The 15736-nt window shown below is 42.5% G+C and overlaps 1 protein-coding gene across 1 annotated transcript in view; it reads left to right on the forward strand.

Moving 5' to 3' along the window:
* The window catches only part of SLAMF6 (SLAM family member 6), a 28360-nt gene extending 12903 nt beyond the window's left edge, over nucleotides 1-15457 (forward strand). The window contains exons 2-8 of the mRNA XM_061185837.1: nucleotides 7004-7327; nucleotides 10097-10360; nucleotides 10831-10947; nucleotides 11293-11331; nucleotides 12387-12466; nucleotides 14980-15054; nucleotides 15404-15457. Coding sequence (XP_061041820.1) covers nucleotides 7004-7327; nucleotides 10097-10360; nucleotides 10831-10947; nucleotides 11293-11331; nucleotides 12387-12466; nucleotides 14980-15054; nucleotides 15404-15457 — 953 coding nt within the window. The remainder of the gene's footprint in view (nucleotides 1-7003; nucleotides 7328-10096; nucleotides 10361-10830; nucleotides 10948-11292; nucleotides 11332-12386; nucleotides 12467-14979; nucleotides 15055-15403) is intronic.
* The last annotated feature ends 279 nt before the right edge of the window (nucleotides 15458-15736 follow it).

Below are 15736 nucleotides of genomic sequence, written 5' to 3' on the forward strand. Positions count from 1 at the left end.
CTTTTTCCAAGATCCTTGATCATCTTCACTATCATTATTCTGAATTCTTTTTCTGGGAGGTTGCCTAGCTCCACTTCATTTTGTTGTTTTTCTGGGGTTTTATCTTGTTCCTTCATCTGGGACATAGTCCTCTGCCTTTTCATTTGGTCTATCTTTCTGTGACTATGGTTTTTGTTCTGCAGGCTGTAGGATTGTAGTTCTTCTTGCTTCTGCTGTCTGCCTTCTGATGGATAAGACTATCCAAGAAGCTTGTGCAAGCTTCCTGATAGGAGGGACTGGAGGTGGGTAGAACTGGGTCTTGCTCTGGTGGGCAGAGCCTGTGCTCAGTAAAACCCTAAACCGCTTGTCTGCTGATGGGTGGGGCTGTGTTCCCTCCCTGTTAGTTGTTTGGCCTGAGGCGACCCAGCACTGGAGCCTACAGGCTATATGGTGGGGCTAGTGGCAGCCTGTGGGAGGGCTCACGCCAGTGAGTACTTCCCAGAACTGCTGCTGCCAGTGACCTTGTCCCTGTGGTGAGCCACAGCTGCCTCCTGTCTCTGCAGGAGACCCTCCAACAGTAGCAGGTAGGTTTGGTTCAGTCTCCTATGGGGTCACTGCTCCTTTAGCCAGATCCTCATGCACACAAAACTTTGTGTGTGACCTCCAAGAGTGGAGTCTCTGTTTCCCCCAGTGCTTTGGAGGTCCTTCAATCAAATCCCACTGACCTTCAAAGTCAGATTCCCTGGGGATTCCTAGTCCCATTGCCAGACCCCCAGGCTGGGAAGCCTGACATTGGGCTCAGAACCTTCTCTCCAGTGGGAGAACTTCTGTGGTATAATTGTTCTCCAGTTTGTGGATCGCCCACCTGGCAGGTATGGGATTTGATTTTATCGTGATTGTGCCCCTCCCACTGTCTCAGTGCAGCTTCTCCTTTGTCTTTGGATGTGGGGTATTTTATTTTTGGTGGGTTCCAGCATCTTCCTGTCAATGTTGTTCAGCAGTTAGTTGTGATTTCGGTGCTCTCGCAAGAGGAGATGAGCGCGTGCCCTTCTACTCTGCCATTTTGAACCAATCTATTTTTGTGGACTCTAGGATTTTCTATCTACAAGATCATGTCCTCTGTGAATAGGAATAGTTTCACTTCTTCCTTTCCAGTTAAGATACCTTTTATTCTTTTTCTTGTCTAATTGCTGTAACTAGAACTTCCAGTACAATGTTAAATAGAAGTGATGAAAGTAGGCATTGTTATCTTGTTCCTGGTCTTAGGTGAAAGGCTTTCAGTCTTTCTTTCTTTCTTTCTTTCTTTCTTTCTTTCTTTCTTTCTTTCTTTCTTTCTTTCTTTCTTTCTTTCTTTCTTTCTTTCTTTCTTTCTTTCTTTCTTTATTTTTGGCTGCATTGGGTCTTTGTTGCTGTGGGTGGGCTTTCGCTAGCTGCAGTGAACTGGAGTTACTCTTCATTGCAGTAGGCAGGCTTCTCATTGCAGTGGCTTCTCTTGTTGTGGAACACAGGCTCTAGGCATGCAGGCTTCAGTAGTTGTGGCACATAGGCTCAGTAGTTGTGGCTCGTGGGCTCTAGAGCACAGGCTCAGTAGTTGTGGTGCACGGGCTTTGTTGTTCCACAGCATGTGGGATCTTCTGGGATCAGGGATCGAACCCATGTCCCCTGCATTGGCCGGTGGATTCTTAACCACTGCACCACCAGGGAAGTCCCTTTCATTTTTGAATAGAATGTTAGATGTGGGTTTCTCAAATGCCTTTTATCAAGGTGAGGAATTTCCCTTCTATTCTTAGATTCTTATGTGTGAAACAGTGTTGGATTTTGTTAAATGTTTTTTCTGTATTAATTGAGATGATAATGTGTCTTTTTTCCTTAATTCTATTAATGTAGTATATTGCATTGATTGATTTTCATATGTTGAATCACTCTTGCATTCCTGAAATAAATTCCAATTAGTCTTGGTGTATAATCTTTTTAATATGCAGCTGGATTCAGTTTGTTAATATTTTGTTGAGGGTTTTTACATCAATACTTATAAGGGATAGTGGTCCATAGTTTGTGCGTGCGTTCGTGTGTGTGTGTGTGTGTGTATGATATCTTTGGCTTTGGTAAAGGTAATGCCGGCCTCATAGGATGAATTAGAAAGTGTTTTCTCCTCTTCTTTTTGGGGGAAGTGTTTGAGAAGTATTGATGTTAATTATTCTTTAAATATTTGGTAGAATTCACCAGTGAAGCCATCTGATCCTGGATTTTTCTTTGCCAGAAGGTTTTTGATTACTGATTCAATCTCTTTACTTGTTAAAGGTCCTCTTAGATTTTCTATTTCTTCTTAAGTCAGTCTTGGTAATCTGTTTGTATATAGAAATTTGTCTATTTCATCTAGGCTATCTAATTTGTTGCCATACAGTTATTCATAATATTCTCTTATAATCGTTTTTATTTCTATAAGGTCTGCAGTAATGTCCACTCTTTCATTTCTAATTTTAGTAATTTGAACTTTCTCATTTTTCTCTTAATTAATCTAGCTAAAAGTATGTCAATCTTCCTGATCTTTTCAAAGAACATATTTTCCCTCTGAGCACTGTGATCGCTGCACCCTGTAAGTTTTGGTATGTTGTATTTTCATTTTCACTTGTCTTACTCAAGATCCTGCCTGATATATCTCTTCCCTTCTCTATTAAAGCTCTTGAGAAATCAGCCCCTACCTTCCTTCTGAACTTGTTTCATACTGAGCTGAAACAACCCACTGTATCTCTTTTTCCTATAGATAAGACTAAGCCAGTCCTAGGCCTAAGCCATTCCCCTAGGTTAGATATCTCAAAGTTTCTCTGACTTTTCTCTTTTTCAGAATCAGTTCAGCCTTACCTGCTTTTTTTTTTTTTTTTTTTTTTAATTTTTGGCTGTGTTGGGTCTTCACCGCTGCACGCGGGCTTCCTCTAGTTGCGGCGAGCGGGGGCTACTCTTTGTTGCAGTGCGCGGGCTTCTCACTTCAGTGGCCTCTCTTGTTGCAGAGCATGGGCTCTAAACATGCAGGCTTCAGTAGTTGTGGCACGCGGGTTTCAGTAGTTGTGGCTCACGGGCTCCAGAGCGCAGGCTCAGTAGTTGTGGTGCACGGGTCTAATTGCTCCACGGCATGTGGGATCCTCCCAGACCAGGGATCGAACCCATGTCCCCTGCATTGGCAGGCAGACTCCTATCCACTGTGCCACCAGGGAAGCCCCCTGCTTTCTTTATTCCTTTTCATTTCTCAAAAATACTCCATGTTTCTTAATACATTCAAAAAAAATCATTCAGATAATCATTCAAGACACTTTACATTCTAATCTCAACCTACTTAGTATTCCAAGTTCCCTGGGCCAGATTCTGGGGGCATAAAGAGCTGACTGATACATTACTCATGTTTCCAGAGTGAGTGAAACATGTAAACAAACATACTCCAAATTTCTGCTGACTGAACATCCACACCAGAGGATGGACCTCAGCACCACCCCCATGCTCCAAGTGGCTCCCAGTGACTTATAAGGGATGCTTCCCATAGGCCCCCAAAGCAGCCTTCTGTTAAGGTCATGAGGCATCCTCCCAATTCTTAGTCTCTTCTGGTTCTAGTCCTCCAAATCTGCTGCCAGCTGAACCACTTACAGAAGACCTCAATGCTCTGCAGAGGACATGGATATTCATGCCAAGGATGCTGACCCAGGACATTCCCAAAGCATCAGTGCTGATTCCAGGCAGAGTAGAGAAAAAGGTCTTCTTGTGCCTTCTGGGCCACACCACATCATCTGGGCCCCAAAGCAGCTCTCCTTCAGTCCAAAGTCTTTCAGAGGAGCCTTTGAACTTTTTCAGTAACTTCTTACCTTCACCTTCCTTAAGCACTATGACTCTTCTTTTTTTTCTTAGACTTACAGGGAATTCTTCTACCAACCCCTTCTCCTCCTTCTATAACTTCTCCTCTTCTCCCACCACAAACTCCTTTCTCCTCCCCTGTACCAATGCAAACCCCACAAATATAAGCAAAGGCAAACAGATATTTGAACTTATCCTTGAAGGATAAATAGGAGCTCACCAGATGGGAAAATGTGAGCAAGGTATTTCAGGCAAAGGGAACAACAGAGCAAAGAAAGAGCTGGGCATTCTTGAAATAATCAAGCAATGGAGAACTTCTTGTTTTTATTCAAAACCATACTACAATGTTATCTTCTCTGCGAAGTGTTCCCTGACAACCCCCAACCCTTTCTGCCCCATCATTTTCACTATTTGTGCTCCTATAGAGCATTTATCTCTATCAATTCAACATTTATTGAGCTCAAAATTGTGCTAAATGCTAGGAATACAGAGATAATAAGCATAATCCCTACCCTCAAGATTATGAAAAATAGAGGAAAAGAACATTTTAATTATATCTAAGAGAAAGAAACACTTGATATTGAGTGTGCACGGTGCAATTAGTGGTATGAGGGCAATGCAGAAGCAAACCCTATCCTAGGTCAACGCCTAACTCACCACACCATAGCTACATGTTTACCTGTCAGACTCCTCTACCACACGGTGAGTCCAGAGGACGGATAATATCTTATTCATTTCTATATTCAGTCTTCAGTCCAGAAACTGGTACATAAAAGGAATCTAATAAATATGGTCTGAATGCCATGATTTCTAAGGTTTTTACTCACTGAATTGGCATAGAGCTGAGCAAATAGTACAATGAATGGCCTGTTAAATAAATGAATGATTTCAATCTATAAAAACAAAGGAAACTTAAAGGTCTGTGCTAGAGAAGGAAGAACATTTCCTGGAGAGTCCTTGGGCCACAGGGTATGCCGAGACCCCTTACAAAGAGAAACTGGTCCTAAACATCCTGGGCAGAGAACCTCCAAAACAAGGGATGGAACTGTGCTCATTCACTCAGCAATATTCATTGGGTGCCTACTATGTGCCAAGCACTGTTCAAGAATGTCCATCACTGTGAACAAGACAGAAAAAATCCTTGCTTTCATGGAGCTTACATTCTTATAGAAGGGGAAAAGAACAAAAAAACAAATATGCAAATTACAAAGTATGGTAGAAAGTAAGTATTACAGAGAAAAACAAATTCAAAGGCAGTGAGTACACAGGAGTGAGGGTTTGTGGTGAGGAAAGTGTGGTCACAGAAGGCCTCCTTGAGAGGGAATGTTTGCATTAAAGACCTTATGGAGACGAAAGAGTGAGCCATGTGGACACCTGGGGGAAGAGCATTTTAGGCAGAGGGAATTACAAGTGTACAACTCTGGCCTGTTCAAGGAATAACCAGGCCAGCATAGTGTGAGCAAAGGGAACAAGGGGGAGAGTTATAGGAAATTAGGCTAAAAAGAGAAAAATGACCAGATCATTCTGGCCCTCATAGGCCATTGTAATTGCTTTGTTTTGTTTTTTCTTGTTGTTTTAACCTCTTTTACTGAAATATAGCATACAAAGAGAAAATTACAAATCCTAAGTGTCAGCTCAATAAATAATCATAAAATGAATAAATCTGTGTATCCAGACACAGGTTAAGAAATGGCACATTACCAGCAGCCCAGAAAACCCCCTCTATGCTCCCTCCTACTTGTTATCCTTCCCTCCTCCTCAAAGGTAACACTATCTTGACTTTTAAAAGAATAGATTTGTTTTGCCTGTTTTTTAACTTTAAATAAATGTAAGCATGCCACTGTATTCTATTTGTATTTACATTTTCTTTTTTCACTCAAGATTTTGCTTGTGATATTCACCCATGTGATTCCAAGAGGGAAGAAGGGTCAAATGACAAACATCGGCATGTTAAAGTGCTGATGGGAAAGATGTAGTAAAGAGGGGGAATTGATGGCAGTGTTCATGTGACAGGCATGCATATGTCAATTTGAGAAAAAGAGAGGAAGTGTGAGGTCACCCAGGAGCTGAGTGCAAAGATCCCAAGAGACATTTCCTCCCCTACTCAGATCCTCTCCTGAGAACTAAGAAGTCTTGAGAAGGTTGAGGTTGTGGTAATGGTTATTCATTGATTCACTCAAACATTTCCAGATCCTTTGTGTCAGGCACAGCGCCTAGATATAAAGATAATTAAGGCATGGTCAGCTGGACAAACAAGTAAACAGAGGGCTAAAAATGGTATGATAAATGCTAGGAATTTGGCAAAGGATGGTAAAGAAACATCTTCTTTAAGAATGATTGTGACTATTTCACCTTTTTTGCTTGAATATTAATGGCTCTGAGATAGGCTCATGAGAGTATAGTCATTATATGTTACTTTGAGGTTATATGCATTACTTTTATGCTTATCAGTTTTTATCTCCTCAACTACTAGACAATAATCTTTTGGGAGAAGAAAAGATATCTTCTGGTATCATGGAAAGAGCACAAAGTAGTTAGAGTCAAAGGAGTTGGGTCTGAATATTGACTCTGTTATTCCTTAGCTAGGTAACCCTGGGAAAATTAGGTAACCTCTCTGTGCCTCAGATCCTTGTCTATAAATGGAGATGGTAATAGTCATCCTACTGCCTCACAGAATTGTTGTCAGCGTCAAATGAAATAATGTGTAAGAACTGTAAATTCCTATTATTAGTCCTCTAAATCTCACAAACCTACTATACTGAACACAGTAGGTATTTAATAAATGTCGAGCTTTGATTATATTTCATCAGCAAAGACTTGTGGGTTTTGAAGTCTGTGCCAGAGAGTTGATATAGTTGTCCCTCTCTATCTCATGCCCAGATAACTCAGAGGCTGGGGTCAGATAGTGTGGCCATGACCCAGGAGTGACCAGCTAGTGTGGGAGGTTAGACTGGCCAGGATCATCTGGACCAACTACTCATTAAACAAGAGTGCCAGACATTTTGCTGGGGTGGAGCCTCTGTGATTGCCCATTTCAACACTCCTCTTAACCCTTTCCTTTTTCATCATATTTCTGGGCTTCAGTATCAGAGAGCTCTAACTGACTGGAAGAGTATGGAGAAAGGGTGTGGGGAGCAGGGGGAGGGCAGGGAGAATTATAGCAGTTTCCTTTCTGTGTTCACAGGCAACACAGTTTCACAAACCAGCTCAACCCCATTGATTGTGAACGGGGTCGTGGGGGAGTCTGTAACACTTACCCTGAAGTTTCCTGTGGAAGAGAAGATCATGTCCATCACCTGGCTTCATGATGGAAAATCTATCATCTTCATAGAGCCAAATGAAGCACTAAACAGGGTGACTGACCCAAAGCGGAAAAATCGATTGAAGGTCACCGAGTCCTACTCCTTGCAGCTCAGCAACCTGACGATGGCAGACACAGGACCTTACAGCGCCCAGATAACCACACTGACCTCTTCACTGTTCACCAGTTATGATCTGAGGATCTTCAGTGAGTCAAATCATGGGGTTTAATTGCGTATGGACTGAAAAATAGTACATATTTCAATTCTATGTGACTGCAAGTGTGCACTATAGCTTAGTGGTAAAAAGCATGGCATTTGGAGCTAGACTGAGGTCCAGCAACAAAACAATTCAATGGCATTGCACAGCAGTTAGTGACAGAGCTAAGACTAGAACCTAAATCTTGTGACTCCTAGACCCTGTATGAGGCTCCATTACACTTGTTGAGACAAGTTTCTTCTGTCACTATTTAGAAGACCAAGCACAACTTCTTCTGCAACCACCACACTCCTGAGGCTGAATGCCAATGCCAATGCCTTCTCAGGGCCTTTTGGAGTACCTCTCCTTCAAAGGAACATACACAGAGAGATGTGTAAGCTACACCAACATGTTTTATAATTGTGTAAAGGAATTTTAAGATATAAATTATATAGGTTTTTTTTAAAAAAAAAACACTGGTCAATTGTTCTGTATGTACTCGGCTAGGGATGGCAAAGATTTGATCTTATGGGCCAATATCAATTAATTGGGAGTAACTGCCTAGGGTTCAGTGTTAAGAAAGATATCAGAGTCATGTTGTTTATTCACTGAGTCAACAATATTTGTTAACCAGGGATAATATACGAGACACTGTTTTAGGCCCTTGAAATACATCAGTGAACAAAACAAAGATCCCTGCCCTCATGGAACTGACATTCTGGGTAGGGAATATGGGAGCAATAATAAACAGTACACATAATATATAAACAAATGACACAGTAAGCTGCGAGTGCTATGGAAAAAGAGAGATTAGAACAGAATAAGGAACATCAGAAGTGCCAGAGAGCAGTGGTCAATTTTAAATGGAGTGGTCATAATAGGCCTCATTGAGGAGATGACATTGGAGCCAAGACATGTTGGAGGTAAAAGAGTGAGCCATGCAGATATCTGGATGAAGAGCCATCCCGCACAAGCACTCCCTGTGTCTGGCAGCTCAAGGAATATAAAGAAGGTCAAACATCAAGGAGCAGAGTAAGAGAGAACAATAGGAAATGAGGTCAGTAAGGAAGTAGGGGGCCATATCTTCTAAGGCTATGAGAGCCATCCCAAGGACTTTGGCTTCTATTTTGGGGGAATAGACAACTATTGGAGGGTTTTGCAGAGAAGTAATATAATTTAACTTACTTATTTAAAGGATCTCTTTGGACAAAGGTGGAAGCCACTGAACCAATTAGGAAGCCATTGCAACTATCTAAGCAAGAGGTAATACTGGCTTGGACCAGAGTGGGAGCAGTGGAGGTAGTGAGAAGTGGTTGGATTCTGGATATATTTTAGAGGTAAAGCCACCAGGATTTTGTGATGTGGGAGTATGAGAGGAAAAGATGAGTCAAGGATGACTCCAGGGCTTTTGGCTTGGATGACTGGAAGGATGCAGTTGTTGTCAACTAAGATGGGGAAAGTTGCAGATTGAGAAGGTTTTGGAGAGAAAAACAGGAGTCTTTTTGAACATGTTGAGTCAGAGATACACATTATAACCAGGTGGAAATGTCAAGTCAGTAGTTATACATTCATCAAGTGAAGAAAGATATCAAGATAGGTTTTTGAGGTCAGCAACAGACATTGGCTGAAGGAGATGTAATATTCATGCCAAATATTTGCCATTTCTGTGCTACGTGCTATCTCATTTAATCCTCATAATTACCCAAGAAGTAAGTATTATTGCCCAGTTTTATAGATGAGGAAACTTAGGCATGAAGAGACTAAAATTTGTCCATGTAGCCAGTAAATGACAAAGCCGTGATTCTAACCTAGGTCTTCCTAACTCCAAGTCCAACACTCTTGCCATGACATGAAAATTCTGTTCTAGCAAGGTATGTTCCACCACTCCTACTCAGCTAAGCTTAAAGCATTACTTAATCTCTTCTAATCAGACAGTTGGAGTCATTCTATTTCTATTGGGTCACCTTTATTTCAACCCTTGGGCGGAGTCTAGGTCAGACGGCTTTTCTGTACTGCTTTCATGTTCCCATTGATTCACAGCCACTGACACCTTACTAGGTAATATTTTCTGGTCTCTGCTCTCAGATATTTCTGCAACATATGTAGTCTCAAATATATTGCACTTCTTTCTTCCCCAGAATTTCTTGCTTGCTCTCTGTTTCTTCACTTCTTCCTTTCCTAATTCTTTAGTTCTCAACATTTCCCTTTCTGACTTGGTGACACTCTACATCAAGGTCTCTTTGTCATCATTTGAGCCAGCACCAGCTCCAGTGAGAACCAATATTCCCACAGATTTGTGGGAAATACAGTTCTCCAAGAGTGTTAAGCTTTTATCTTCCATCCCATCTAGGGAATTCTGAAAATGGAGAAGTGTGCCTGGTCTTCTGGTTTCTGACCTGGCTAAGGTAGGGCTGGCCCTTAGCTTAGTCTCCAAATTATCTTTACATGAGGGGCAGTGAACAAGGGCTAGAAGGACCCCCAGGAATAAACTGGAGCTCCAAAAATTAAAGTGATCAGCTCAAAATCACCCGACTAGTTGGCGACAACCCCAGTCTTTCCCTTCCCTCTCTCCCACTGCCTACTCTGTCTCATACTGATGTCCCTTATAATTTGGTCACCCCAGACCTTGATGTCATCAATTAGGCAGTACATGCAGAGTTATTTACAGAGTACACAGCAGTGTCAGGTGGAATACAGAAACATCGAGGTGAGAGATATTTTTCACAGAGGGCTGAGCCAAGCCATTTGTCCTTAATACAGGCCTCTTCTCTGCACACAGGACGACTGAGGAACTTACAAGTGGTCCCTCACACCAAATGGTCTAAAAATAGGACCTGTGAGATCCACCTGACCTGCTCTGTGGAGAATCCAAATGATAACATCTTATTCAGGTGGCAGGTCTCAGGAAACACACTTCAAAGTGAAGCAAACCTCACTATCTCCTGGGACCCCAAGAGTTTCGACGAAGAGACCTACACCTGCGTAGCTGAGAATCCTGTCAGCAATTCATCCTTCTCTGTCTCTGTCCAGAGGCTCTGCAAAAGTAAGTCTGTCTCAGGTCTCTCTGAGAGCTTTGAGTGGCTGTGGGGTGTGGGGTGTCTCTCGTGCTCTTTATGATTCTTAAAACAGCGGCCCAGTAGGAGACAGCCAAGTGACACTGGGAAGGGACAGACATCCCCAGGGGCTCCATGCCTCTCACTCCCCCAGAGGTCTCTCCTTCCTCCCTCCCCCTCCACCAACCCTTTCTCCAGCCCACTCAGAGCCCAAGAGCAAAGTCCTTGGGAAGTCAGGATTGCTTCCTCCCCCTGGCTCTACCAGGCTCCACCATGCCCTGTCTGCCTAAATGGACTCCCACTCCCAGAAAGCCTGCTCAGACCCCCAGAGCCTCTGGGTATAGATGAACCCACCCAACCCCCAAAGATGGTCTAGAAGAGATGCAGTAGAGGCTCTAAAAAACCACTCTGGGCCTCAGTCGATGTGTCTCAAGTGCAACTTCTTTTTTTTTCTTTTTAGGTGTTACTAATGAAAAAAATGAACACCTGGATACCATGTGGATTGTAGTGGCAGTTCCTTCAATATGTATAGTCGTAGTCATCATCGTGTCGTTATTTGTTTGCAGGAAAAAAATAGGTTTCCTTTCTTCCTACTTACTGTCTCTTCTCCAAGGTTCCAGAGACTTAGCGTTTGGGACCTCCACAAGACTCTGTCTTGTAGAAGATAGATAAAGGGAGGGAGGATGAAAACCCTGGCTCAGCTGGTCCACTGGGACAACACCTGGGTTGTGAATACACATGTGCTAATCTCCTAGAAAAGTGTCTTACTGGAAAATGCAGGACCCAGTCTCAGGGCCTGCCTGCCTTTCCCTTTCGGGTCCCCTTCCACCACACCCTCTAGAGAGACACCTCTAGGGGTAGGGGGTGGAAGGCTTCTCTCACTATAGTCACAGATTTCAATTTCCCTGATTTTATTTTTCAGGTTTCTTTCAATTCTCTACTCAGCAAACCCAGTGTCCTGGTGAGCGTCCAGACTCTTAACTCCCAATCATAAAACAGATGGGAAGAACCAAGTGGAAAAGGAAAGGGGGGGCGGTCAGAGGGCTGGATAATGAGAGAGGAGGGAGTCAGAATGTCATTACTCAGATGGACCAGATGGTGCAAGGGGATAAGACCTGGAACTGTGCAAGTTTGTCCCCTGTGCGACTTACAGGGTCCCTTACAAGAATGCAAACCGGTCACTCATGCAATTTCTTGGGGTAGGATTAGGGTCATTCCCCACTCTGCCAATGGAGAGATTAAGCGCCAGTGAAAGGACTCATGACTTGTCCATTATCAACAGGAGGTGCAGGGTAAAGACAGAATTACAGCATCAAATGCCCAAAGACAAACTGCCTGACCCCATCACTCTCTTCAGCCGGGGTTTGGGCATTGAGTGGACACAGTCAAAAAAGAAAGTATGATATAGACACAGAAACACAGGCTCTGGACTCAGATTGGCATTGAGTCTCATTTCATGGGTGAGAGATACATGACTTCATGAATGGAGGACCCGGCATGAGGTTTGGAGTCAGAAGGTATGCATTCAAATTATTGTCTGATCACTTCCTGTGTGAGTTTGCACCAAGTCTGTAAAACTTTCTGAGCCTCCAGTTCCTCATCTCTAATATAATCAAACCCACTCTAAGGAGCTCTGAAAAGTTTAATAGTATTATATATGTGAAATAATCTGGCTCCATTATGCTCACCAGTGAGGTTCTCTAGCTCCTGTGTAGGCAGTGCTATTTGGTCCCAGAAGCTTCCCTTCCTGTGAAGCCAGAGGGAGACTCTGAGGCTTTAGGATAGCTCAAGAACATGTGCCCCTGAGGAGATGAGGTCAGAAATAGATCACATGGCTGAGAATGTTCTGGTTCAACCCAGAACTCCAAAGACTGTCAAAAATGAATGAACCCTAAGGAAGGGCCATGCTTTGAACAACTGCCTCTCTGGGGTCAGAGAATGGCCTGGGGTAGACAAGGTCCTGGGAGAGCAAACCAGAGTCCTTCAGCTACTGACTGTGCCTTCCTGTGTTAACAGCAGAGACTGTGAGGAACTTAGAGTATGCTTCCTTCTCTCCAGGGAACACTGTGTACGCTCAGGTCACCCATTCAAACAGGGTGAGTACTTTCAGGTTTATACTCCTTCATGGTCATTCTTTTTACCGTCATTATACATGATCTTGTCACCAAACTTTTCTAAATCCAAATGACATACACCATTAAGGAGAGGCAAAGGCAGCGACAAGAACTGCAGAGTTATGTGCAGGACCTTTCTAGACCCCACTGCTCACACCTCAGTAGAATGTTGACTCATACCCTGCTTTACATTGCTTAATCTAACTGCTTAATGCATCAGTAAGTCTTGTCCCTTCAGCTTAATTACAAGCTGCCTGGAAGTGAAAATTATGTCCTCCTCTCTCTTCTCCTATGTCTTAGCATGATGCTCAGTAAATACTTGCTGGATGGATCAGAGTTCATTTAAGTTTGAGAGCCCCCAGAAGACACGATTCTGTATCAGGGGCCTTCTCATCCTGGATGTAGAGGAAATAGGGGAGCTCAGAAGAGTCTCTCAAGAGGAAAAGAGGGGCAAGAATTTGCAATCCCTCAACAGTAGAGGACACTAAAGGCATGAGCAGTCCTCAATCATCCCCTGACCTCTAGCAACATAACAGGATGGCCTTGGTCAGGCATCAGGAACTCCTCGCCATGCATCAGTAATTCCCCATCAACCCCAAAATAAAGCACCTGCAGGTGGTACATTTCTAAATAACACTAAACATCCTGGGAGGCCATTTTCCATGTCTTCTGAAAAATAAGCCAAGAGAGCCAGCATTCTTCAATTGATGGAAACAATGGTCTGGCTAGAAATCTTGGGTTCCACAAGCAAATCTCCCTTCACAAAGTCCCTCACAGGTGTTTGCAAAGTAGACTCTGAAGCTAGCAAACAATAAGAAGTGCTCTCATTTCAGATATTTCAATTGCCTTTCCAATTTCCTCTTGAAGACAAGATGAATTACTCTCAACAAACCAAGAAACTCTCCGACAAGTTTGTTAACTTTTTCTTAGCAAAACATGGTACTTTGGAGAGATTCAGAGGTTTTGATAACACCCCAAATATGACTTAATTAATTTAAAATGCCAAAAACTATGAGCATGGGGGACTTCTGTTACTGCCGGACTTTTTATTCCAAGCAGAGCCATTTTTAAGACAAGATATTTCTGCTCTACCAGTTCCCCATGCTTGAGGAGAACCCCAATGACATGATGACCAGGCAAATAGAATCACAGGGGCAAAATGAAGCAGGCAATAACTCCAGTTATAGGTAGTAAAGATCTGAGACAAAAGATGTAATACAATAACCATCTGGTGTGTAGGTTAGTTCCTAAAAATGGAGGAAGGAGAGTAGAGTTGGATGCAGGACAAGAATGCTTTCTTTCCTTCACACCACCTTCCAACAAGGTCGCCCTTCTGTCTCTCTCTGGTTCTTGAGCCCACCGGTTTGCTGGAGTGTTGTGCTTCTGTTTGGGGCTCAGGAAAGCTGACTAATCCTTCACAGGTTTAAGAGCTAGTGTTGCTTTGTTTCCAGCTTCTCTTGCTAAACACTTCCTAGCCTTCCTCCTGAAGAACTTTGACATCATCCTTCTTTTGTCACACTGCCTTTCCCAAGAATATACAATAAGTCCCTTACATACGAATGAGTTCCGTTCCGAGAGCGTGCTCATAAGTCCAATTTGTTCTTAAGTCCAACAAAGGTAGCCTAGATACCCAACTAACACAATCAGCTATATAGTACTGTACTGTAATAAGTTTATAATACTTTTCACACAAATAATACACTAAAAAAACACAAAAAATAAAGAAAACATTTTAAATCTTACAGTACAGTACCTTGAAAAGTACAGTAATACGGTACAAGAGCTGGCATACAGGGGCTGGCATCGAGTGAACAGGCAAGAAGAGTTACTGACTGACAGAGGAAGAGGACATGGGAGATGGCAGAGCTGAAGGATCTCCTGCAATAGGAGGTGGAGGGCAAGCTGCAATTTCACCCATGCCTGACGTTGATGGCACAGGTTCTGGTTCCTTGCTGCATTCAATTTCATCTATTCTCTTGAAAAAATGATCCTGTGATGTCTGGGTAGTAGCTTTTTTTTTTTCTCACCATAGATGACACGGTAGCACTGGATCGCATTCTGAATGGCTGCTGCAACCTTCATGTACTCTTCTATATTTGGGTCCTGTGCATCAAAAACTAACAGTGCCTCCTCAAATAAAGAAAATCCCCTTGCCATTTCCTGTATCATGAATCTCTTCAGTTCTTCAATTACTTCTTCTTCCTCTTGTCTCTCTTCTTTCTTTGAGCCTCCAATTCTATCAGGTCTTCATTAGTAAGCTACACAAAGTAAGTACACAAAAGCTTGTGTACTTACTTTGTTGTCAAGTACACAACCACTTGACATGACAATGTACACCAGACATGTGAACTAACTTACGTGATTGGACATACAAACACATGTTCACATCTTTGAAATATCACAACTTGAAGTCTCATAGGTAGGGGACTTACTGTATCTGTGCATGAGTACATTTCTCTTTATGTGAGCCAAATTGGTATGATTGTGTTTTACAGGAAATGGAAATCCCAAAACCTGTGAAAAACAATGACTCTACCACAATTTACTCTGAAGTTCAACAGTCCCGAGAGGTAAGCCTATGATTGACACCTCTTTTTACATTCTTACCTCTCTTCTCAGACCTATGACTGTGCAAATATAGTAAAAGTAAAGGGGCCATTTTACAGATGAACAAATACCAGCAGGATACAGAAAGTCTCAGGACAGCTCCAAAACATATCCAAGAAGCTATCTTGTATTAGGATCACCACACATAACTGAGTTTTTAACCTACTTGTTTTTTAAATTTAATCCTGCTTATGCTGTCAATATCCTTTTCTGCCTGTTAGTGCTCTCCAAACCACCTCTATATACATGAGGAGTGGCCTGATGCTCTAGTCCCTATTGACCTACTTTATTTTTCTCTTTTTTCCATTACAGAAAGCCCATCAATTCCAGGACAACTGCCCTTCACAATGTCATGTAAGTTGCTGAAAGTCTTCAAAGGAATTCAGAAACGACACATCTTCTCCTAATCCTATGAGAGAGAACAGAGCTTGGTTTCTGGCTGACAACAGAATTTGAATATCTAGGATTATCAGACTTGAATCTGCTTACCTAGGTCAAACATTTAAGGAATAACATCATCTCCAGCATATGACCCAAATAACAATTTCTAATCAGCTCCAAGTGAAAACATACATCAGATACCATGCTTGAAAAAATCCTCAACAAAATACTAGCAATCTGAATCCAACAATACATTAAAAGGAT

This window comes from Eubalaena glacialis, chromosome 3 (assembly GCF_028564815.1).
Source record: "Eubalaena glacialis isolate mEubGla1 chromosome 3, mEubGla1.1.hap2.+ XY, whole genome shotgun sequence".
NCBI lineage: Eukaryota > Metazoa > Chordata > Mammalia > Artiodactyla > Balaenidae > Eubalaena > Eubalaena glacialis.